The 23,923-nt window shown below is 40.3% G+C and overlaps 1 protein-coding gene across 4 annotated transcripts in view; it reads right to left on the reverse strand.

The window, feature by feature from the left end:
- Positions 1–3,851: 3,851 nt before the first annotated feature.
- ARMC3 (armadillo repeat containing 3) overlaps positions 3,852–23,923 on the reverse strand; it is a 110,717-nt gene continuing 90,645 nt past the window's right edge. For 3 of the 4 annotated variants that reach the window (XM_066279573.1, XM_066279574.1, XM_066279572.1), the window contains exons 17-19: positions 13,798–13,998; positions 11,752–11,914; positions 3,852–5,339 (exon numbers count right to left, since the gene is read on the reverse strand). In XM_066279573.1, the coding sequence (XP_066135670.1) occupies positions 5,130–5,339; positions 11,752–11,914; positions 13,798–13,998 (574 nt within the window). In that variant the 3' untranslated portion in view covers positions 3,852–5,129. The remainder of the gene's footprint in view (positions 5,340–11,751; positions 11,915–13,797; positions 13,999–23,923) is intronic. The other variant, XM_066279575.1, reaches the window with a different exon arrangement.

Raw genomic sequence — 23,923 nt, forward strand, 5'->3', positions numbered from 1 at the left:
GTGGATGAGTCCATTCAAATCTCTCACCCCTATGAGAGTGGAGCTATTGGGCAAAGAAACGGAGGGCCCGAGAGTCCCTCGCCTAAGACCACTGGTCTGGCGAGGAGCAGAGCCCAGATATGAGCTCTGCCTTCACCTGAAGACCATGACACAGCTTGTCTGTTCGCAGGTGGTTATTTCAAATTTTTCGTATTACATCTGTGCATGGAAGTTTAAAAGTAATTATAATGAAATACCTTTCCAGACATTATGCTAATTACACTGTGCTAACAATTCATACCTGTAATTAGGAGACAGGGAACCCAGTGTTTCTGTTGCTTGAAAGGGAGGGTACTAATATTTATGCTCCTTGTGGAAACCACACACACACACACACACACACACACACACACCCCATGCCAACAGGCTCTGGCCCCCTCAGTGAAGGAGGGTGAGAAGAGAAGTCTTTCCTGCCATTCTCTTATGTTCTCTGGCTGGGACCCTGTAAATTGGACTGACAAAATTCAGATTAACAAGAGAAAAGCATACAAACTTATTTAATTAATGTAAATTTTATGTGACACGGGAGCCATCATAAGGAAATGCAGACCCCAAGAAAGGGGAAACCTGAGGGGTTTTATATGAAGTTTGATAAAGAGTGAGAAGTGCAGAGAAACCTGATGAGACAAAAGGGAGTAAGTTGATTGTAGTGAACCTGGGGAACGGAGCAGGGCCTGTTCATCCATGCTCCTTCTGTGGCCCCTCAGTCTGTGGATCTAAGCATTCAGAGCTCCTTTTTTTCTAGGTGTAGGGAGGGCCCCTCTCACATGAGGACCCTATGATCTGCTTGAGGGGAGATGGAGGAGGTAAGAGAGAGCTTTCTGCATATGCCATTCCTCAAATTCTGTCAGCTAAAAATGGTCAATATACCAAGTGGCCATATTTAGGGTTGTGTGTTCTAAACCCCCCACAAGCAAACAACAAAACTTTAAAGCTGTTGGCATGTTACAGCTAAGATATTCAGCACAACATGGGTCTCAAATTTCCTAGATAACTTATTTCGTATATCTTTTGTCTTTTCAAAGAAATGAATATACTCATTTGGTTCCAATATTTTTAAATACTTGAAAACCTCTACATAAATTAGTGCCTTAATATCTGCCCTTAACCTTGGCCATGGAAACCTGAGCTGAGGGAATACTTTGGAGCACTTGCCAAAGATCCACTCTGAACTTCCCTCTGGAAATTTCTAATTCATAGCTGAACTCAGTGGGTGTTTGCATTCTTTCTACATACTGTCTTCAGCAAAGATAACCACTGCACATGAAGAATGATAACAGAACGTGTCCACTTTCCAAGCTTCCTCTCCTAGACCTGGGATTGTGAATGCTCTGAAGCTTGGCCAGGGACAGGCTAGAAGCAAGACCTGGCTTCTCTCTTGGAGTGATTTACAGAAAATAAGGCTTTGGGCCTGGTTCCCAGCCAGATGCCATGCTCCGTCCCCTGCCTCACACAGGCTTTCGGGACTGTACCAATGATGTGATGGTGACCCTTCAACTAAGCCTGAAAGGAATCAGATTAAGAGATTTGCCTAGGACTTCCTCATTTCTTCATTTCTTTCTGTGGGATGTCGTATTTGTGGGTGTGGTCACTGACCGTGGCTGGTGTAGCTGTGTCAGACACGGGAATCCTGGTTCTCACAGCAATCATTTTGTAACTAACATGTATGAGAGAGAGCATAGGGTTATTCTGTAAATGTTTTAAACTCACCACCAATGTTTATGTAGCTAGCAAACATGATTCTGGGTTTTGCTGTTGCTAAATTTTGTGTTATTCCTTAAAGCCAGCCAGGATGGGTTCCATATCATTACTCCTGCATGGAGCTCTGAAGCCCATTTCTGACCATTATTAGCTGACTTTTTATTTTTATTGTCTTATTAGCAAGGGAAAAAAACAACAGCATAAAGGAAATTTCATCATATTCGACAGTTAATTTTTCCCTGTCATCTTAATCCTCAAAGGAGTAAATAATTGCATACAAAAGATACAAGTCATGTTTTCTGTTCTGTAGTAGTCGAAAGAGCCAGCCTAGTTGTCTCTCTTTCTGTCTCACTCTCCTATTTATATGAAGAAAATGAGATTAAATTTTTTTTTCTGGAAGGTTAAATTAATGAAATCACACAGCCAGAAAATTGTGTATACAAGGTAATGACTATCAATGATTCAGCAAATAAATGACTTGATAATTCAGACATGAGCACATTCATCTGAGTTTTTCACAGTTATTCTAAAAGTAAAGACTATGGAATCAAAAGAAAAGATAGACACTAACTCAGATTTTTCAAAGCTAGGAACCTATAAATAAACTAATTGGACTATCACTTGATTTGTATGTCAGATATGTAAAGTACTTAAAGAGAACACTGTTTGTTTCAGCTGTCCTCATCACTATGATTAATGACTACTTAAAAGTGTTTGATTCCATTTGTATGCCAGCTGTTCTTATGTAAAACAAACGAGGACTTTCTCAAGATAATCAGAGCTGGACTGTGGGCAGGATTGGGGGCTGATACCTATGAGCTGCAAGAGGATATTGATGGCTCATAGCTTACTGGTCTGAGATCAGAACATTTTTCAGGTGACTGAAAGACAGTTGACTTGGGACAACCTGGGTATGAACTGCGTGGGTTCATTTTTACCTGAATGTTTTTCAATAAGTACTGTAAATGTATTTTCTATTCCTTATTATTTTCTTAACATTTTCTTTTCTCCAGCTAACTTTATTATAAGAACACTATATAGAATATATATAACATATAAAATATTCATTATTGACTGTGTATGTTATCAGTAAGGCTTGTCAAGAGTAGGCTATTAGTACTTAAGTTCTGGAGGAGTCAAAAGTTGTACACAGATTTTCAACTGCACAGGAGGCCAGCACCCCTAACCCCCGTGCTGTTCAAGGGTCAGCTATAGACCCACAGTAATTGCTGATCACTGGGACATTTAAAAACAACAGCCTGCTCTTTTGCATGTTTTGGTTGATGCAAAGATCTTAGCCAATGTGGAGTCTTATGCATTGTTAGCAAGTTACAAGAACCTAGGTAGTTTTAAGCACACATACACTAATAGTGCTTTAGAAGGTAAATAGGTAAGATGAGTCATTTGGATCACAGACAAGTTGGGTCAAGCATCAGTACAAAATCATCACACCATGGAAGTAATGCTCTGTCCTGTCATGACAGAGCAGGTACCATGTTACATCCCACAGGAGGGCAAGGTGTTGGTGACGGGGAGCCGGACACATGCACATGTGGGATGATTTCAGACATAAACCCCAAGACAGTGCGTGTTTCTGCAGTTTCACTGCCTCTTACACAAGTTTGGAAGTAGTTTCGCAATGGATGGGAGTGATTTTCTTTACTGCAAGACTACTTTCAAAAGAATCCAAATAAAAATAAAAAATAATACAAATCTTGTTGTTGTCGTTATGGTCAGTTAATTTAAGGCATAAAGCCAGCCAGCAAATACGGCTCGTTACCCTACACAGGCCACTCGGCCAGTGAGGTATGTACCAGCCCTGAAACAGCTTTCTGGTCTTGTTGAATTTTCTTTCCTACCCCTATGTCTGCTTTCCATTTATTTTTATTTTGTTACCTCTTTTATATCTTTGTAATCCACTTTAAATGCTTCTGGATCAAAACAGACTTGAAAGTGCTTAGATGAGTTTATATCTTCTAATCCTGCTCTAGTTTCTGATATTCCATGATAAATATAATTACCACACTATTTGATATTCAGAACTTTATTTTGAAATAAAATATTATACATTCTTTGAAATTACAGATTTGTCCATTCAGAATAATCTTGGCTTTACTTTCTAAAATCAAACACACTTTTAAAACCCTTCTAGTAAAATGATTACATAGGTAAACTTTAGTTTTTGGTGTTTTTTTCCTTTGAGAGAGAGAGGGAGGTAGAGAGAGAGACAGGATCATCGAGCTGCTCCTGTGTGTGCCCTGACTGGGACTCGGACCAGCAACCTCCGTGCTCCAGGACAATGCTCCAACCAACTGAGCTATCCAGCCAGGGCTGAGAATTATTATTTTTAAAATTTATTTATTAATTTTTAGAGAGACAGAGGGAGGAAGAGAGAAAAAGGGGTGGGTAAGGGAAGCATTCGTTTGTTGTTTCGCTCAGTCGTGCATTCATTGTTTGTGTCCCGTGTGTGCCCTGACTGGGGATTGAACTCACAACCTTGTCATTTTGGAACAATGCTCTGAACCAACTGAGTGAACCAGCCAGGGCAACTTTAAAAGCCTGACTAGGAAATAAATACTTCACAAGGCCAATTTTACTTTTCTCTTTTACCATTTAAAATGTGTTTGCTCCTTTTGTGCTTAATACTGAAAACACAATTCGTCATAAAAGATTGATTCTACTTTTATATTTCAAAGTTTTCCCAGAAAAGAAGAATTTTTAAGTTTTATACATTTAAAATAATATTTTTGTCTCCCAGAATTAAAATGTGTAAAAGCAAGACAGAATTGTTTTTCACTGAAGGTGTATCAATATTTCCAAGTCAATATAGATAGGACAAACACAACTTATGAAACACTTTTCAGAAATATTTATAGTTTAGTGATGTATATTAAACAGTGTTCTTAACAAGTTTTAAAAATGTGAACAAAAAATTTTAGAAAGAAATTTGTAATACTAGAATAAATCTATAAATTATCAAACTATAAACAATCTTGCTCTATGCAAGTGAAGAAGATGACTGAAGACATTGAAAACCATTGAATTTATTTAACCAAGTGCTCCTGACAGGTGCAGGGCATGAAGAATGACAGTGATAAAGCCACACGATTGCCCAGGACCAGCAGCTGTGTTTCAGGTGGTCCTTAGGAAACAGTGGGTGGATCAATTGTGACAATACTAAGCTTTTCTGAGGGACAGTAAGTATAAATGATCTAATCAGACAAAATGTAGGCCAGAAGCACAGCCATGTCAATCCATGTTTCCTCATTTCAGCAGAGAGAGAAGCTTTCTAATACTTTTATTTAAAGAAATACAATTAATGGTGAACTTCATAGAAAGTGTATAGAATACATGTCTTGTTTGAAACTCTTTTGTGTGTCTTTGACAGTTTAGAGAAATCTGTAAAGATCTGCTTCTTTACTTTTCAGCTTCATCAGTTCACCTGGATGGCACATGAGGTCAACAATGTATACTTCAGGAGGAGAGAGACCCCAAATCCCTCCCTTTTGAGATTCATTCATCAGCTTAACTTCATTCCAAGCTCTGCCATACTCCCCTCGAACCAGAGAGCAGCCGATGCCAATTTTATCAGCCAGAGCCTGTGAGAGAAAACACAAGATCAACCAAGAGTGAGGAGGGACAAGGGTGGAGGAAAATCCTTAGTCGTAAGACACACCTTGGTTGAAGGTGAAATATTTAACTCTTTGCAAAGAAATGCTTAGAAAGGAGGCTGGAAAAAAAGTGGGATATTGTGCTAGGAGCCAATGAAACATGTTTAAGTCCCCTTGTTCCTCAAGATCCTGTAGATTTAAAGTCTCTGTGCAGGTCCTGCTAGGAAGTGACATTTTTCAGGCACTTACAGTGCGTTGTATCAGCACAAGATTGATAATGTCATTGGAGGAAAGCTATTCCACAGGCTTTCAGCGCTAGTGCATCTATCAATCTTTCCATGCTCCCAGGAAAGCCGCTCTGGGTGTGAAACACCATGGGACTGAATGCAGGGACCCGATGGGTAGGGACCTGTTTCAAGCCAATTGATTCTGTATGATGCAGGTAGACAGATACTGTGGAGCGGGAGGAGAGTGCTGAGTGGTGGGCCCTGCTGCCACCTCCTCAGGGCTTGCTTATGTTTGGGGGGAGTTTTCTCTTCAATCTCTCTTGATGTTGAGGTATTTAAAAATTACACTTCAAATACTCTGGAAACTTCTTAGCCACAATATAGTGGATAAGAGAACTGGTTCAGACCTTCTGGGTTTGAATTGCAGCTCAAGTTGTTGTCACCTCGATCAAGCAAGGGCCTAGGCCTCTGTGCACTTCAAGTTCTTCATCTGTGAAATGAGAACAGTCCAAACATCCTCCTCACAGGGTGGTTATAGAGACGAAGAGAATGAATTCATGCCCAGCGCTTAGAGCCGTGAATGCAGACACAAAGTGAGTACTCCATAAATGTTCCCAGTGCTGGAAGGCAAGACTTGTTTCAGTAATCTCTATGTTCATTTATTAATGTGATTGGCCTGAATGTGCAGCACTCTGTGACACTGGGATTTCTAATAAAAAATATATTTTGGTCTTCATCTGGGTTTCTGGCACAGAGCTCCTAAAACCCTTGGAATTTCCTAAGTGCTAAAAGCCACCAGGGTGTCTTTGTTAGGATAATAAGGTGACTTCTGGCGTCTGAGGATGGGCAGGACTGGCTGCCCAGAGAGTCAGCCACTTGATCAGAGGTTTGGAACCTGTGGTCCTACTCCCTCCCCTGCCTCTGAGGAAAGAAGCGGGGCTGGAAGTTGAATCAGTTGTTGGCCAATGATTGAATCAACCATGCCTATGTAACGAAGCCTCCCAAACCCCAAAAGGACAGGGCTCTGGAGGCCTCTGTGTTGGTGAGCAGGTAGAGACTTGAGTGGCCTTCCGGAGGAGGGCATGGGAGCTCCACACCCAACCCCCATACCTTACCCTGTGCTATGCTCTTTTATAACAAACTGGTGATCCAGTAAGTCAAATGTTTTCCTGAGTTTTGTGAGCAGCTCTTGCAAGTTAACTGAACCCAAGGATGGGGTTGTTGGAACCTCCAATCTCTAGCTAGCCAGTCAGAAACACTGGTGATAACCTTGGCTTGTGACTGGCATCTGAGTCGAGTAGGGAGCAGTCCTGTAAGCTGAACATCTATCCTGAGGGGTCTGATGCTGTCTCCAGGTGGACAGTGTCAGCATTGAGTTGACCTGTGGCACACGGAGCTGTTGTTGGAGAATTGCTTCCATGTGCAGAACACCTCCCTCCCATATTGGAATTGGTACTAGAATCACTTTACACTCATAGTCTAGTGGTAAAGAGACAAAAATAAACATGTCATTACCTTAGCTGTTCCAAAATAACTTTTCCTGATCTCTTACTCCATGTCAAGGCACTTTAAAGCATTAAAACAACCGTATGATACTGGTATTGAATTTGCCATTTTATAGGAGTAAAACTGAGGTCAGATAATTTTCCCAAGGTCACAGTGGGTTGTGACCTAATGTGACAGCCAAAGAATCTGTCTCAAGAGTCTTAGTTCTTATCCTTAGAATAATACTGCTTACAGCTGAGATGAATTTGAAACTCTATTTTCTTTGTGAATGAGAACCAAGGTCATGTGCTATGAGGAAGAGGTAGAAATGAAAAGGCTTAGAAGGAAGGTCAGGTGTGGAGGACAGCTGCTAAGGAAAATAGGAGGAATTATGACCAGGAGCTGGAAAAGGGTGGCCGGGCTACTGGCATGTCCACACACACTGAACACCCCGAACTGGCTGTGATGCCCCCGCTGTCATTTTCTTAAGCCTGAGTGCTATTAGTGGAAGGACAGGCAATCAGATTGGTGGGCTCAGGCAAAGGTGTGAAAGGATGGCGGGGGGGGGGGGAGGGTAAAAATGAGGGAAAGTAGTGAGCAAATTATGAAGTCTGTGAACAGTTCATCTAGGCTCTTGAGGGGACAAGTAAAACCAAAAAAGAGCCAGAAAACTGGAAGAAAATGGAAGTTACAGAGAATATACGTAGGAGGAATAAAAGATTTAGGAGGGGTAGAAGGATAAGAGACTTTACCAGTGAGTTCAATTGATATTCAGGATTTTAGCCATGGTCAAGGCCTGGGTAATTAATTATATGACTTACCTGAGGTGTGAGGGTAAAATATTCAGTGTGACATAATGTTAGAGACTGAATATTTGTGTTCCCCCACCAAATGCAAACGTTAAAGTCCCAACCCCCAGTGTGATGGTATTTGAAAATAGGGCCTTTTGAAGGTAATTAGGTTAGGATGAGATCATGAGGGTAAAGCTCCTATAATGGGATTGGTGCCCTTATTAGAAGATAAAGAGACCAACATATATTCTCTCTCTCTCTCTCTCTGCCAAATGATTATACAATAAGAAAACAGCTGAAGCAAACAGGAAGTGGGCTCTTCCCAGACATCGAATCTCCAGACACCTTGATCTTGGATTTCTCAGCCTACAGAACTATGAGAAATGAATGTTTATTGAAGGTACCCCATCTATGGTATTCTGTTATAGAAGCCCAAGCAGACTAATACAGTGCCTACGATACACTTAAGTGCATCAAGCTAGAGTGTAAAAAGATACACAGATCTGGAATCAGGAGAAGTTTGTGGGACAAGGAAAGGGTCTGGAAACTTTAGGCATGTAGGTGGTATTTAAGACCACAGGAGAGGGTGACCTCACCCTGTGAAGTAAATAAAGAGAGAAAAGAAAAGAGCTGGCATCAGAACCTTGCAGATCCCCAACATTTAAGGGAAGGGTGGAGGAAAACAGGTCTCTAGGGGAGACTGAGATGAAGTGGTAAGAGAGGACAAGTTACTGAAGAGAATGGTGTCAAAGAAAGAATAATTGATGACAAATTCTTTTGATATATTAAGTAAGCAGACAATAGACTACTGTAATAACCCTTATTGAGAGGGAGCAAAAGCCAGACTGTAGGGAGTTGAGAAGAAAATGAGAGGTATGCCAAGGAGGGACGAGGAGTTGAGAACACTCAGAATTTTGACCAAGAATGAGAATTGTCTATGGAGAGAAGTATTAGGATAGGTTTTGATTCAGACAGGAAAGGGTTCAAATTCCAGCTGTACCTCTAGTTGATCTTACATAAATTTCTTCTCTAAATACTGTTTTCTTATCTCTAAAACAAAGAGTCACTCCACCTTTGGCATTTTTGAGACTCTTCACAACTATATTTGTCAAGTACCTGGCACATAGCTCAAAATGATGGTGGTACCATAATAGGAGCTGTCATGGTGGTTGTGGATATGAGAAAATAAAATATATTTATTTAAATATTACAGAGTTAATTTTAGGTTTTAATGGAGAAACACCTAAGAGAGAAAGAGCTTAAAGACAGGAGAAGAACTGATAGAACAAGAAGCCAAAGAATTAGGAAAGACTGCTGTCTGGATTATAAACAGAATTAGCTAAAAACTAGAGGCAAGGTCCATGTGGATGCAGTGGGTTTACAGGCATTTAGGAGAGGATACAAATTCTTTACATTCAGTCTATAGTTTAGAAACCACTTTCTAAACTCTTAGTATACGACAGACACTGGATACAATGGAGAAAAACAAAGATCACTCCCTCTCTTAAACCTGACCTATCTCTATTACCCCCTACTGTAATGAATAATGCCATCATTACCAGCTGCCTGGACTAGAACCTAGAAATTATTTTGTTCTTCTGTGATCTCTCACATCACACCTAGGTAGTCACCAACTCCTTTCGATCTTCTCTCTAATCCCCCTCTAAATGTGCCTCCTCTTTCACATCTTCAACTATGGCTTCAGTATAGGTCACTCATTCTTCTTGCTCCAGAAAGCTTCCAACTGGTTCCCTATCTCTAGCCTTGCCCCTGCTCTAATCCATTCCCTGTTCTGTTACCTGAATGGTCTTTGAAAATCATGTTACCCATTCATTCATTTCTCCTTAACAGCTTTCAGTGGCTACTCACATGGTGCTTTATGATCTGGCCTTTTAGCCTCATCCAACCCTTTCACTTTCTTTATCCAGAAAAACTGTTCTACATTACCCAAATGGCTCAGTGACTCAAACCTGTTATTTTGTATAAAACATTTCTTTGTTTAGAATACTCTTATCTTCCTTCCTTACCTGTTGAAATTCTATGTCCCTCTAATATATCATTTTCTCTCCTGAAACTTTCCCTGACATCACCTTAGAACCCACAAGTCTGGCTTAAGTGCTTTGTATACAGGGACTGTCACTTTATATCTCTATATTATCCCAAGACCCTAGAAGAGGCACACAGTTGCTGTATGGTAAATGTTGAGTGAATAGGCTTTTACGAGTCTGTGAACAGAATATATATGTATCATTGTGTATGTGTGTATGCAGGCATATATAGCTCAAACATACTGCTCACAAAAATTAGGGGATATTTCAAAATGAAAATGTGATAAAAAAGAAGCATTTGATTTTTTTATTAAACAGAAACATCAGAAAAGCAAATGACAAGTCAAAGAAAGTTGTTTGATTATGCAAATGAGATGCAAAACCAACTTTTATTTCATTGGTGAAAATGCACTATACAAAAGGCTGAAAGTACCAGAGTATCTGCATGTTCCCTGATCTTGAAAGTGCACATCCTGCCATTTCCAGCCCTTGCAAGGCCCATGCAACACGATTTGCCGAATGCAAAGCCTGGAGAGCCATAGGACGTCTTGAAGCTGGTCAAACACAGACGACAGTGGCAACAGCACTTGGAACATTCCAAAGTGTGATTAGCAGACTGTGGAATCGCTTTGAAGAGACTGGCACAGTACGAAGAAGACGAGGGCAGGGTCACCCATCTGCCACAACAGCAAGAGATGACTGATACTTGACCTTATTGGCAAGAAGGAACAAGTGCAGCAATGCAACAGAACTGTGGGGACAGTTTCTTGCTGCCACTAGATGACGGATATGCACCCAGACCATATGAAATTGGCTCCATTGTGTTGGACTGCAGGTCCGGTGACCAGTGGTAGGCATTCTGTTATCTGCTGAACACTGTAGAACCCACAGAGGGTGGGCTGAAGAGCATTGTCGTTGGACCCGTGATGAGTGGTCAACTGTCCTCTTCACAGGTTCAGTCTGCAGCCTAATAATCATTGGGTCCTGACCTGGTGCGAATGAGGAACAGGGGAGAATCCATGTTTCATGAGACAAAGGGACTCCTTTGGTGGTGGTGGAATCATGGTGTGGGCTGGCATCAGCACTGATGGTCGTACCGACCACATCAGAAACGGATCGCTGACTGCTGTCAGATATAGAGATGAGGTCCTGCACCCTAGTGGTACCCTATGCTGGAGCCGTTGGAAACAATTTTCTTTTCATGGACGATAATGTGTGCATCTCATCAACAACATGCTTCAGGAGGCAGGAATTGAACGCATGGAATGGCCTTCACATTCTCCAGACCTGAATCCCATTGAACGTGCTGGGATACACTGGGAAGACGTCTGGCAAACCGTCCAGTGCCTCCAACAACACTTCGTGAGCTGGAGGTTGCCCTGGAGCTAGAGTGGCATAGGATCCCACAGGAACTGCTGGACAGTCTGACCCTGTCCTGCCCCATGGCTGTCAGTGTGTTTTGGCAGTCTTGGGTGACCATACACCCTACTGAGCAGTCAATGTGTGGCACTCTGGTCCAGTTTGACATGCTTCTGTTCACCCCACCGATATGTCACTTGCTACTTAATCACGATAATTGAGTTTGCATATTATTTGCATAATCGCACAACATTCTTTGACTTGTCATTTGCTTTTCTGATGTTCTTGTTTAATAGAAAAAAATCAAGTACTTTTTTTTAATTGCTTCATACTCATTTTGAAATACCCTTAATTTTTGTGAGCAGTGTATAAGCAAATATAAATGATAGGGTTAATATTATATAGTTAAATAAATATTAGCAGCTGGCTCCATTATGATAAAGAGAAAACATTTTAACCTAATGGCAAATGAGGCAAACATCTTAAATACCTTGAAAAGCAAAGCTCGATGGTAGAAGGTTCCTTTTTTGATCTGTCCAATTGGTATAACATTGGACTTAAGTTGAAATTTTAGTTCACTTATATGAAGCTCCCAGCTGAAATCCTGCAATTTCTCTTTTGAAATTTTACCGCCCATTTTTTCTGCCACATACCTGTGTCAATTACATAGAGACCAAATCAATTAACTTTAATATCTCCCTTTGGACAATTTGAGTGCAGCTATCTGTGTAATTCTATGTATAGAAACTGTATTCCTTCTGATGTTATAATTTGCTTTATTTTTAAAAATGTACTTACCATAACTAGGTGAACGTTATGCTTACAGTATTCAAAGTACGTATCATATATATACTAAAATTCCAACAATTTTATTCAACACATGGAAAGAAATGAATGCTAATTTTTCCAATATTTACAGCAAGATACAAACCAGTACCACTAAATTTCTATCAATACAGTTTTAAAATTTTATACTACTCTTGAAGAGTATTTGTAAATGTTTCAATATGAAATCCAGGGCATTGTACTAACATTTGTTTCTTCTTTCAAGAAATTTAAAGTGAGAAACAAGACAAACACACAGAAATTTCCCATTAGATCCCCAAGATATTTTCAAGTTTTATAATGTTTTTCTTTTAAAGTTTGGTTTTTATAATTTAGAGAAAAACATGACATTTACATAACACTGAAGTTAGAGAGGAAGAGGCAGAAGGAACCAAGTAACGGGGAGGGGCCGGGTGGGTGGGGGAGGGGATCCTGCCTGGGGGGTCTGTTACTATCAAGCTCCTGCTGAAGAAGTCAGTAAATGCACCTGCAAAAATCCTCCATAGACTTAGGCTATATCTTGGAGTGAAGGCAGAACTGCATATTTTAAAGAAAGACCTTCCCCTTATTTATGAAGCACTGAGCAAAGAGCACTGGTGAAAAACAGGAGAAAAACTGGAGAGAAAGCTAGTAAACCGACCTGCAGTCCCCTGGCCAGGTGTACTGTGATGCAAGCTAGCAGCCAAAGGCCAGGGACAAATCTCTGTGTCTCTGGCTTGCAGTGGATGCAGATAAAAAAATCAATTATTTAGAATGATAAAAAGTATTTCTGATAAGGAATAAAGCATGAAGAAATGTGACAAATGTTGAAATGAGCTAAATTCGAGTTCTGCTTGAGTCATCACTTCTCAAGGACATCAGGAAAACCTTCAGTAGCCAAACACACTCTTTTCTAGTTCTGGCTGATGAGAAGTCAATGATCCGGCAGCTGTGCTTCTTGCAGTTGTCACACCCGGGTTGGATGGCTGCAGCTCACTTCTATTTGGAGTAGATACGAGCTCCCCTGTAGACCACAGCTGTTGCTCCCCTACTGGCTGGTGTCAATCAGCAAGGCTATCCTCCATCTCTCCTGGTTCCTAATCCCTTACAGCCACCAAGGGAAGTTCTCAGCTTCTCCGAGTGAAACCTGACTCAACTCTGAGAAGGTAACTTCACTGGCACATACAGAGCGCTGAGCCCACCCAGACATTTCAGAATACTCGCGCTCCTGCTTTAGAGCAGTGTAAAACATGTAACATAAAACAGGGGATAGTTATTTGGGTTAGAAAATGACTTGAGAGTTTACAAATAATTCACAATAGAATTTCTTTAAATTGTGAGTTCCCCAGATACCCAAGAAATGGTTTTTGAAACTTTTGATTCATTTATAACTTCTTCAGGATCACATTGAAAGAGCTTTTCATAGTTTAACTGGAGAAAATGACATGTATTTTTTGCTTGTTCTTATTTTTTTAATATATATATATATATTTAGTAAAGCATAGTTGGCATCTATACAAGCATCTTTCTTTACGCAATTTCCAGCTCCTCATTCTGATTTATGGCAGAAATCTGATCTAAAATAGAAAGTGAGAATTTGTTTTCAATTCATTGTTTCTGCTTCAGTTTTGTTACAGTGTAGTTGTCTGAAAATTGGCTAAAATTGCAAACCACTAAAATTAAATTTTTTTTCCAGAAATTAAAAATGTACATGTGTCTATTGACAACTTACTTTGCAAGAGCCTCAATTTGTTCTTTTATACTGGTTATGGGAAGTACTGACTTGGTCACTTCATACACATAGACGCAGAAGTCGGGATCGGGGGGAGGGTACCATTCTTTATCGAGGTTTCCTTCTCCAGTCCACTTTGGTGCTGCTGTAACCTCCTCCTCCTCCTTCAGTTTTTCCTCTTCTTTTTTCCCTCTGCTTTTCCTTTAAGAGTAAAGAGCAGCAATCAAAATCACAGAATGAATAGGCACAAATTGTGCTCTGAGGTCCTCTGAAGAATATCCCAGAAATACACTGTTTATAACTTCAATGACCAGGCCATACCATCGTCAAATTTTCAATGACAATGCAGAATTTTGGCGCTTCTATGTTTTGCAGCAGAGATTAATTTTGAAGAGAACAAACACTACATGATTGACATATATTATGAATATCATCTATTGGTCTTCTGCATATTTGTGTAGCAAGATGTCTGGCCTATCGTAAGTATGTAATAAATATTTATTGAATTGGAAAAAAATAGGTCACCTTCTCAGGGAGTCTACACTGCTTTCATATCATCTCTTGCTTCCATTGACACCTCTGAAGGAAGAATCTGGATCACAATTTTTAAGAAAAATTATCCAAAACATACAAAAAAAGCAAAATATAACAAGGATGTCATGCAGGGGCAAAGACTCACTGAATGTTTATTTGGGGAAACAGACTTAGGGTTTTCTTAAATTAAATTTATTGAGGTAACATGGGTTAATAAAACCATACAGGTTTCAAGTGTGCAGCTCAATGAAACAGCACCTGCGTACCGCAGTGGGCGCCATCGCCCGCAGTCTCCTCCTGCCCTGTCGCCCCTCTGCCCGCTTTCGCCTCCCTCCACCCCCTTGAGATGTACTTAGTTCTGTACTTAGGAAAAATGGAATGCACTTAGTAAACAGTAAAGATAGTGTTTGATAAAAAATTACTATTAATTAAAAGTTCCAGACTTAGAACAGCCTCAATAAGTAATGTTGTCCACCAATTTTCTTGATATATAGATAGGTAAAATTACAGATACATGCATAAAAAAATAAAAAATAGAAGTTCTAGACTCAGAGAAGTTGCTAGTTATCATATAGATTCTTGTTTAGTAAAGATACAAATTATTTCTGTCCAGTGGGAAAGATACTTCCAAAGGTTACAGTTTATTGTTCTATAGGATGGTTAATATCATACAGGATGGTTTTTTTTACAACATGGCAATCTTTTTCTAATATTCTTTAACTAACTAGGTTCTCAAATGTTCTTGGAACCAGTATTGACATATTGCCGATTCTAACTAAGGTACTGAACAAAAGCCATGGCACGGGTTCTCTTTCCAGGCAGCACTAAGTAAGCATACTTGACCCCGTCTCCCACTGAGTAAGATATCAGACCTGGAGAGGATCCTTGCAATCGCTGTCTGAAGACTCTAAAAAGTAATTAGTAGCAGAAAGATCAGAGAAGAGACTGAATCATGACTGAGCTGTGGTGAGTTTAGCGTTTTATTTTTGTCCACTCTTCCACAAGTTGAACTAAACACAGCCTCACACCTGGAAGCGGCCATCAGCACAGACAGTGAGAGCTCACGGAAAGCCTATGTGAGAAATAGGAGAGAGTGAGGATAGTCCTGGGTTTTCTTATTTTTCTCCATTTTGTTGTGCTCCAGACCCTAAGGAATCCTGTGACAGTGGTGGCAATTGTGTCATCGGGGTCCCTAAGAACCTAAAACTGCTTTATACTCACTCAGTCCTCCTGCTGTTTGGCTGCAGATATGGATGTAGTCATGGCAAGAGTATATCAGGGAAGAGTAAGTAAAGTTTTTGGTTGAGGACCAAAAGGGAAGCCCAATGAACCAGAAAAGACAAAGGAGATCATGGAGAGGAAGGAAACCCAAGAAAGCAGCCATATAAATTTGTTTATGGATTGCTAGGTGTACTCCCAAGCTATCTGTGCTTGGTTCTGACCCCAGGATGGAACTATGGAATAGACCAACACCCAATTCCTTACTGGACACTAGCTGGCACATACAGGACTGATCCAAACAGCATCGCAAAACCTCTGAAAACAGGACTGACAGCAAAACAACTCACAGAGCACTGGTTGGAACTTGAAGACTAAAAGCACTGGTCAATTACCTGCTAAAACACACACACACATACACGCACAAAAGAATATTCTCTTTAGAATGTACATAAGACCCATAAATAAGAACTGTAGGACTCATAGCATGATATTAAAATCTAATTACTCAGCATACAAAGAACCAGGAAAACTTCAACTAATGAGAAAAGATAATCAATAGACATCAATGCCAAGATGACAGAGGGAAAATGCTGCAATTAGTAACCAACACTCTGAAATGAATGGAGAGTTAAAAAGTCTTAGAATGCAATATGAGATATAAGAACAAAATTTTGGAGTTGAAAATACAATACTGAAACTTAGAAAAATAAAACTTTCTGAATGGGTTTAATAGACTAGAGATAACAGAATAAAAAATCTATAAACTTCAACCTAGATCAACAAAAACTATCCAATCTGAATAACACAAAGAACAAAACATTGAAAAAACAATTGACAGACTCTTAGGGACCTGTGCAATAAAAAAATAATAATATTGGTGTTATCAAATATTGTTACCAAATACCAGAAGAAGAGGAGAAAGATGAAGTACAGAAAAGAATGAATAATTAGGACTGAGATGGCTTCCTCAACTTGGTTAAAGACATAAATTTATATAGTTAAGAATTTTAGTAAATGTCACTCCCAGACACATCAAAAGCAAACTGTCAAAAACTGAAGACAAAGCAGATGACACAATTAGATTAGTCTGTTTAGAAAATCCTAAGAGATCTACAGAAAGAACCCCCCAAAACTCCTAGAAGTAATAAATGAGTTTATCAAGGTTTCAAGCTATAAAATCAACATACAAAAATCAATTGTGAGCCCTGGCTGGTTGGCTCAGCAGTAGAGCGTCGGCCCGGCGTGTAGAAGTTCCAGGTTCAATTCCCAGCCAGAGCACACAGGAGAAGCGCCCATCTGTTTCTCCACCCATCCCCTCTCCTTTCTCTCTCTCTCTCTCTCTCTTCCCCTCCCACGCCAAGGCTCCATTGGAGCAAACTTGGCCTATCAAAATCTAAGCAGAGTGGGGGTTTTTTTGTAGACATAAAAAAAATCTTATTCTAAAATTTATACAGGAAGGCACAGGTCCTAGCTAACTCCATCCTGACAAAAAAGAATGAAATGGGAAGGATACCCTTACTTGTTATCAAAGCTTACTCTACAGCCACAGTAATCCCGACAGAGCGACACTGGCAGAGAAACAGACACGCAGATTAGAGCAACGGAACAGAGGACCTAGAAAGAGAGCCACTAACATGCTCAACTGATTTTTGACAAAGGTACAAAAGCAATTCAATGGAAGAAGTATAGCCTTTTCAACAAATGGTGCTAAAGCAATTAGACATCAAAGATCGTTGTGATGACAGAACTGTTCATTATCTTAATTGTAGTCATAGATACATGGATTTACAGATGTGATTAAATTGTATAGAACTAACCACACATACACACACGCTGGAAGTAAAACTGGGGGAACCTGAATAAAATCATTGGGTTGTGTGATTTTAGGCAAAAATTAATATTTCCCAGCTGTATCATTTTAACCCTCCCCTTTTCTGTAAAACAGATAAATATATTCATATGCATAGTAAGATTTTTTTAAATTAGGAAGCAACACTAGGTAGGTCAATTAGAATGGTAGAAAGCATAGATAGGATTAACCGCTTTCTAAAATTACGGGATAAATTTATAAGATTGGAGAGCGGGACCCTGTGATTTCACAGGGCTGCCTGTAAAACAAAGAGATCTATTTCCCACTGAGTGTGCTGCCGGAAGTAAGAAGATTTGGCATGGAGAAGGTGCTCCCCAGTACACTGAGCCAAGCACACCAGGGAGAGATGTCTTATTCAGTGATTAGGAATAGTTAATTTACCGGAACGCCTGAACGGTACTTTCCTGCTGCTACAAATATAAGTATTTCATGTGGACTTCTTTCCCACGAAGTCTGCCAAGTTGTGTTAACAAGGACTTCAATACCTACATGAACTTCATTTCTAAATAAATAGAAAAGCAAGTGCTTGGAAATTACAAAATTAACTCCTATAAAATTAATCCTCAGAAAACTAACACCAATTTCTGATGAAATATAACAGAACTTTTACCTTTCCTGCAGAACTTTAGCAAAACTACCTCATAATGCAGAGATCCACTGTATGGATCTAAACAAGAAGGGCATTTTCTCTTGTCACGGGAGAATGAGTAGGGAGGTTTGTGAGTAGAGAGAGTTGTCTGGCCTAAAACTGTGTGCTGACATTTTCAAAGTTTAATCACTTGCTTCTTTTTTATATCATCAGCTAGGCGAATACATACGCTATAGGACAAGGCTGGAGGGAGAAATATGAGTCATGAATCCAACCCACTTGGGTTTTTATTTTAGGTAGGAAGATTTTGGTATGTGAAAAATAATCACAATACCAGGTATATTCAATGAAGTCCATTTGAGTGATAAAAATAAGAAATTCAAGGAGTTCAATGTCAAAAGAAATCTGTTCCATCAGATGTTGTATGTCCACCCAGTCTATTCCAATAAGATGATAAGGGAGGATTGTACCAGGTGAAGACATGATTTATGCTGGGCTTAGGGGGATACATAGACTGTGCGGTTTATTTTGTTTGTTGTCTGTCTCTCTGCTAGCCAAGTTCTATGGGGGCAGAAATTCTTGTTCACTGCTATGTTTCCCACACTGGAACAATTCCTGGAACCTAGCAAGATGATTACTAGTATTGACCTTTACCATTTTACTGATGAGGGAACTCAGGCAAGAAAAAGGTAAGCTACTTGCTCAAGAGGGATCATTTATAAGTGTGGACCTTGTCAAAAGTAAATATTTCCTGCCAAAGCTCAGATTTCTATCTTGAACAAGTGTGCCAACTAAGCACAGTGCTAAATATTGGAAATGAAATGAGAATTACTCAAATCTGAGCATGTTCTTGTCCTCCAGGGCTCTCGGCCCAGCAGAGGGGAAGCAGAGGCCACGTGAGGGGGAAGGTGGGGGGATGGTTGGCGTCGTCAGGGCTGGAACAATAGCAGCAGCTTAGAAGCAGAGAGCAGAACGATGAGCAACAGAGGCCAACAATGGAAAATAAAGTCAGAAACAGAAAATAAACAGCTCTGAGCTCTTGAGGATAAGAACCTACCACAGCTCTCACCTTAGGGACCTTAGGAGACAGTCTCAGTTTAGAAAGTAGATGGTCCATATAAGTGCCAAATAGACTTCAATATTGCAGTGGTTCTGAAGGGCTTACGTCAATAGTAATTAAAGGGTTATGGAGTGGGCAGGATGGTTTTCTAAAGAGTCCAGGAGAGTGCTCACAAGAGAAATAATATATCTAATAATATGTAAACAAGTAGAAAGTACGTTAAAATATGCCAGGCCTATAAATATGCACGAACCACATTAGACATGATTCAACCAAACAAGGAGTTGGTCCTGCTTCCCTCGTCTCCCTCCTGCAGCTGCCTGAAAGGTCAGAGATTTCAGTGAGTGAGGTGGGTGGGGCACGGATGAATGAAGCAGGGAAGAGGCAGCCTGCAAGACGACATCAAAGTTCATTTTATGTTGATTACTACACAGGATTTTAAAATAATAAACTAGAGACTGTTTCCATTGTCATTTTTTAATTAAAGTGACTGTAGGGCTTAATAATGATCAAAGTGGGGATGACGTCAGAGTAATGGCGGGGTAGGAAGCGATACCGATAAATCTCCCCCAAAACTCAACAAGATCTTCAACCAGAAACAGAAAAACCTATACTTGGAGCTTCCAGATGCTTCGCAATACACCCAAAGGTATGATTGAGTGAAAAATTGGCTAAATATATAACCAAACCCCGAAGGAAATAGGGAGTAAGAAATGCTCCGCCTTCCTCACTAACCTAAACAGGGCAGCTTTCTCTGGTAACTGTGAATATAGAAACTGAGGCGGGCAAAGGGGGTGAATAGATCCAGGTCGCCACGGCACAAATGGCCGAACCAGGCTGTGGCACGGAGATCCAAGCCGAGGAAAATCTGATCCTGTGGCAACCCGGGCAATACAAGCTAACACTCGCGCAAAACCCAAACAAAGAAAGACAAGCGGAGTGGCCATTTTACCCGGTCTCCTGGTCGGTGCGCAGTTAGTGGGCGAGAATTTCTTCCTAGGCCCCGAGAGTGGGTGCCCGTGTTGCCCCACGGAGAGGCAGGGTCAGAGGCCTTTCTGTGGGCCGAGGGTAGAGTCTCTGGGCAGCCCCAGCGCCCTGGGAAAGCCACGCACGGGAGGGAGTGAGAACTAATTCCAACGGTGGAGATTTCCCGTGCTGGAGGGTGTTTCACTCAGAGGGAAACGCGGCCGGCCTCATATCCTGGTTTGCGCGCGCAGATAAGGAGTGAGCGATTCCTCCAAGTGCCTCGGCAGTGCGCGCCCATGTTATCGCACAGAGGGGCAGAGTCAGGGGCCTTTGTGTGGGCCAAAGCGGAATCTCAAGCTGCCCCAGCGCCTTGCAAAAGCCGCGCACGGGGATGGAGCGAGACTCAATTCCAACGCTGCAACTTTTCCCTGCGGTTGGGGGTTTCACCCAGAGCGTGAGACTGCTGGCCGGATATCCTGGTCGCAGACAGTGAGTGAGAGGTTCCTCCAAGCGTCCCGGAAGTGGGCGCCCGCTTGTGTTACCGGACAGAGTGGCAGAGCCAGAGGTCTTTGAGTGGGCGGAAAGCCCGCCTGATTATGCTAGCAGCTCTGACTGACTGAGCCTTACCCAGAGCCCTGTGCTGAGTGGAAATAGAGTGGGGAGTTGCCAGCTCTTTGAGCCTCTTACTATCCAGGCAGAGGCAGCAGCAACCCCATAGCTGGATTATCAGGCTACTAATTGAGGAAGGAAAGACTAGGAGAAAGGCTCCAGGAACACGGACTCTCTCACTGTCAGAGCCTATAAATGCTAATGAGCTTCGACTGCCAACGAGACTAAAGCACAATACATGACATTGCCATAGAGACTTATCAACTGCAAACCTCTACCTGAGCATGCCAAAGGGGCAGAACCCGGGGTACAGAGTCACCGACCAGGAAGAGGGAGAGAAAAGAAAAAGCAAGAAGATAACCTCTCAAAATCAAGAATAATCTGCAGACTTTATAACCTATCCCATTTTATTATATTTGTTCTTTTGTTTCTCTTATCTTCATTCTTTTTTTTTTTTTTTTTTTTTTTTTTTAGTTTTTTTTTTTTTTTTTTTTTACAGAGACAGAGAGAGAGTCAGAGAGAGGGATAGACAGGGACAGACAGACAGAAACGGAGAGATGAGAAGCAGTCAATCATCAGTTTCTCATTGCGCATGGCGACACCTTAGTTGTTCATTGATTGCTTTCTCATATGTGCCTTGACCACAGACCTTCAGCAGACCGAGTAACCCCTTGCTGGAGCCAGCAACCTTGGGTCCAAGCTGGTGAGCTTTTTGCTCAAACCAGAATAGCCCACGCTCAAGCTGACAACCTTGGGGTCTCGAACCTGGGTCTTCAGCATCCCAGTCCGACGCTCTATCCACTGCGCCACCGCCTGGTCAGGCTCTTATCTTCATTCTTGATACTTTTCTTCCTCCTCCAATTTGGCCGATTAACTCTCTACCGGTCTTACTCTCTCCTCTCCTTGAACTACACTACCCATAAGTGTTATATCTCCCATTATCTTTTCTCTTCTCTTCCTTTCTCTCTATGAGGGTTGCACTCCAAAACCCTTAACTCTCTCTCTCTCTCTCTCTCCTTTCTTTTTTCTTCTTTTAGTGGTTCCCTCTTTTTTTTCTCTCTCTCTCTCTTTCTTTTCTCCCTCTATATTAGTTTCTTCCTTTCTCCTTTACATCTCCTCTCATTCAAACCTCAATAACAAACAAATTATCTTATCTGGGACTCAAACCTATGTTTGTGGCATTTTGGGGGTTTTTTACTTCACCTTTTTAACTCACTAGCAGTGCTCCCATCCCTGGCTCTCCATATTATCTAGTTCTTGTTCCACTAAATACAATAGTAATTTTTTAATTTGTCCCCCCATTTTTCCGTTTTCCTCTTATTCCTCTCATTATAACTCTTAGACAACCAACACCTAAAAGCAAATCATTTTATTCTTGACCCAAATTTTTTCCTTATTTGCTTTTTGTGGGTCCATACGCTCTTTTTTTTTCTTTTTTCTTTTTTTTTTCTTTTTTTTTTTTTTTTTGCCCCTTCATTACTTTTCCCCAATTCAGGCCCTCCATCACAGGCATTGTTTGTTATAATTCACAGTCCACCACAAGATTTTCTCAAGAGGGGAGAGGAGAGGAGAGGAAAAAAGGAGGGGGGGGAATAATTTCCTTTTTTAAAAAATTTTTATTTTATTTTATTTTTCTTTATTTCATTATTAATTTTTTTAAAAAAAAACAACTCTTTTCGATTTTTTATTTTTTTATTTTTATTTTTTAACTTTTTATTCTTTATTAAATCTCATTAATACTATCAACAAAACCACCCTCAGATGCCATTAAGGAAGAGAAAATCGAATATCATGGATACAAAAGAAAGAGAGGTAACACAGCTAGATGAGGAAAAATCTATGGAGAAAAAATTTAATATATTGGAAACCTTGGAACTAAATGACAGAAAATTCAAGATAGAAATCCTAAAAATCCTCTGAGATATACAAGAAAACACAGAAAGGCAATTTAGGGAGCTCAGAAAACAACTCAATGAACACAAAGAATATATGTCCAAGGAAATTGAAACTATAAAAACAAATCAAACAGAGATGAAAAACTCAATTCACGAGCTGAAAAACGAAGTAACAAGCTTAGCTAATAGAATAGGTCAGATAGAAGAGAGGATTAGTGAAATAGAAGACAAGCAACTTGAGGCACAACAGAGAGAAGAAGAAAGAGACTCAAAAATTAAAAAAAATGAGATAGGCCTACAAGAATTATCTGACTCCATCAAAAAGAATAACATAAGAGTAATAGGTATATCAGAGGGAGAAGGGAGAGAAAATGGAATGGAGAACATACTCAAACAAATAATAGATGAGAACTTCCCAAGCCTGTGGAAAGAACTAAAGCCTCAAGTTCAAGAAACAAACAGAACTCCAAGTTTTCTTAACCCCAACAACCCTACTCCAAGGCATATCATAATGAAATTGACACAAACCAACAGCAAAGAAAAAATTCTCAAGGCAGCCAGGGAAAAGAAGAATACAACATATAAAGGAAGACCCATTAGATTATCATCAGATTTCTCAGCAGAAACTCTACAAGCTAGAAGAGAGTGGACCCCAATATGTAAAGTCCTGAAAGAGAGGAACTTTCAGCCACGAATACTATACCCATCAAAGCTATCCTTCAAATACAAAGGAGAAATAAAATCATTCACAGATACAGAAAAGATGAGGGAATTTATCATCAGAAAACCCCCACTCCAGGAATTACTAAAGGGGGTTCTCCAATCAGATACAAAGAACAAAAAAAAAAACAGAGCCACAAGTAAAAGCTCCAAGAAGAACACAATAAAACCAAATTTAAACTGTGACAACAACAAAAAGAAAGAGGGGGAGAAGATGGAGATTAACAGTAGCAAAGGACGATGGAGTGCAAAAGTACTCACAAAATAGTTCGCTACAATGAACAGGGTAAGGACCCTTTTCATTACTCAAAGGTAACCACCATTGAAAAAACCACCACAGAAGCACATGAGATAAAAAAGATAGCAACAGAGGAAAGATGTATGGAATACAACCAAATAAAAACAAAAGATAGAAAAACGAAAGAGAAGGATCAAACAAGACACAAAACTAACAGAAAGCAAGATATAAAATGGCAATAGGGAACTCACAAGTATCAATAATTACACTAAATGTAAACGGATTAAACTCACCAATAAAAAGGCACAGAGTAGCAGAATGGATTAAAAAAGAAAATCCAACTGTATGCTGCCTACAGGAAACTCATCTAAGTAACAAGGATAAAAACAAATTCAAAGTGAAAGGCTGGAAAACAATACTCCAA

The sequence above is a fragment of the Saccopteryx bilineata genome, chromosome 5 (genome assembly GCF_036850765.1).
Source record: "Saccopteryx bilineata isolate mSacBil1 chromosome 5, mSacBil1_pri_phased_curated, whole genome shotgun sequence".
Taxonomy (NCBI): domain Eukaryota; kingdom Metazoa; phylum Chordata; class Mammalia; order Chiroptera; family Emballonuridae; genus Saccopteryx; species Saccopteryx bilineata.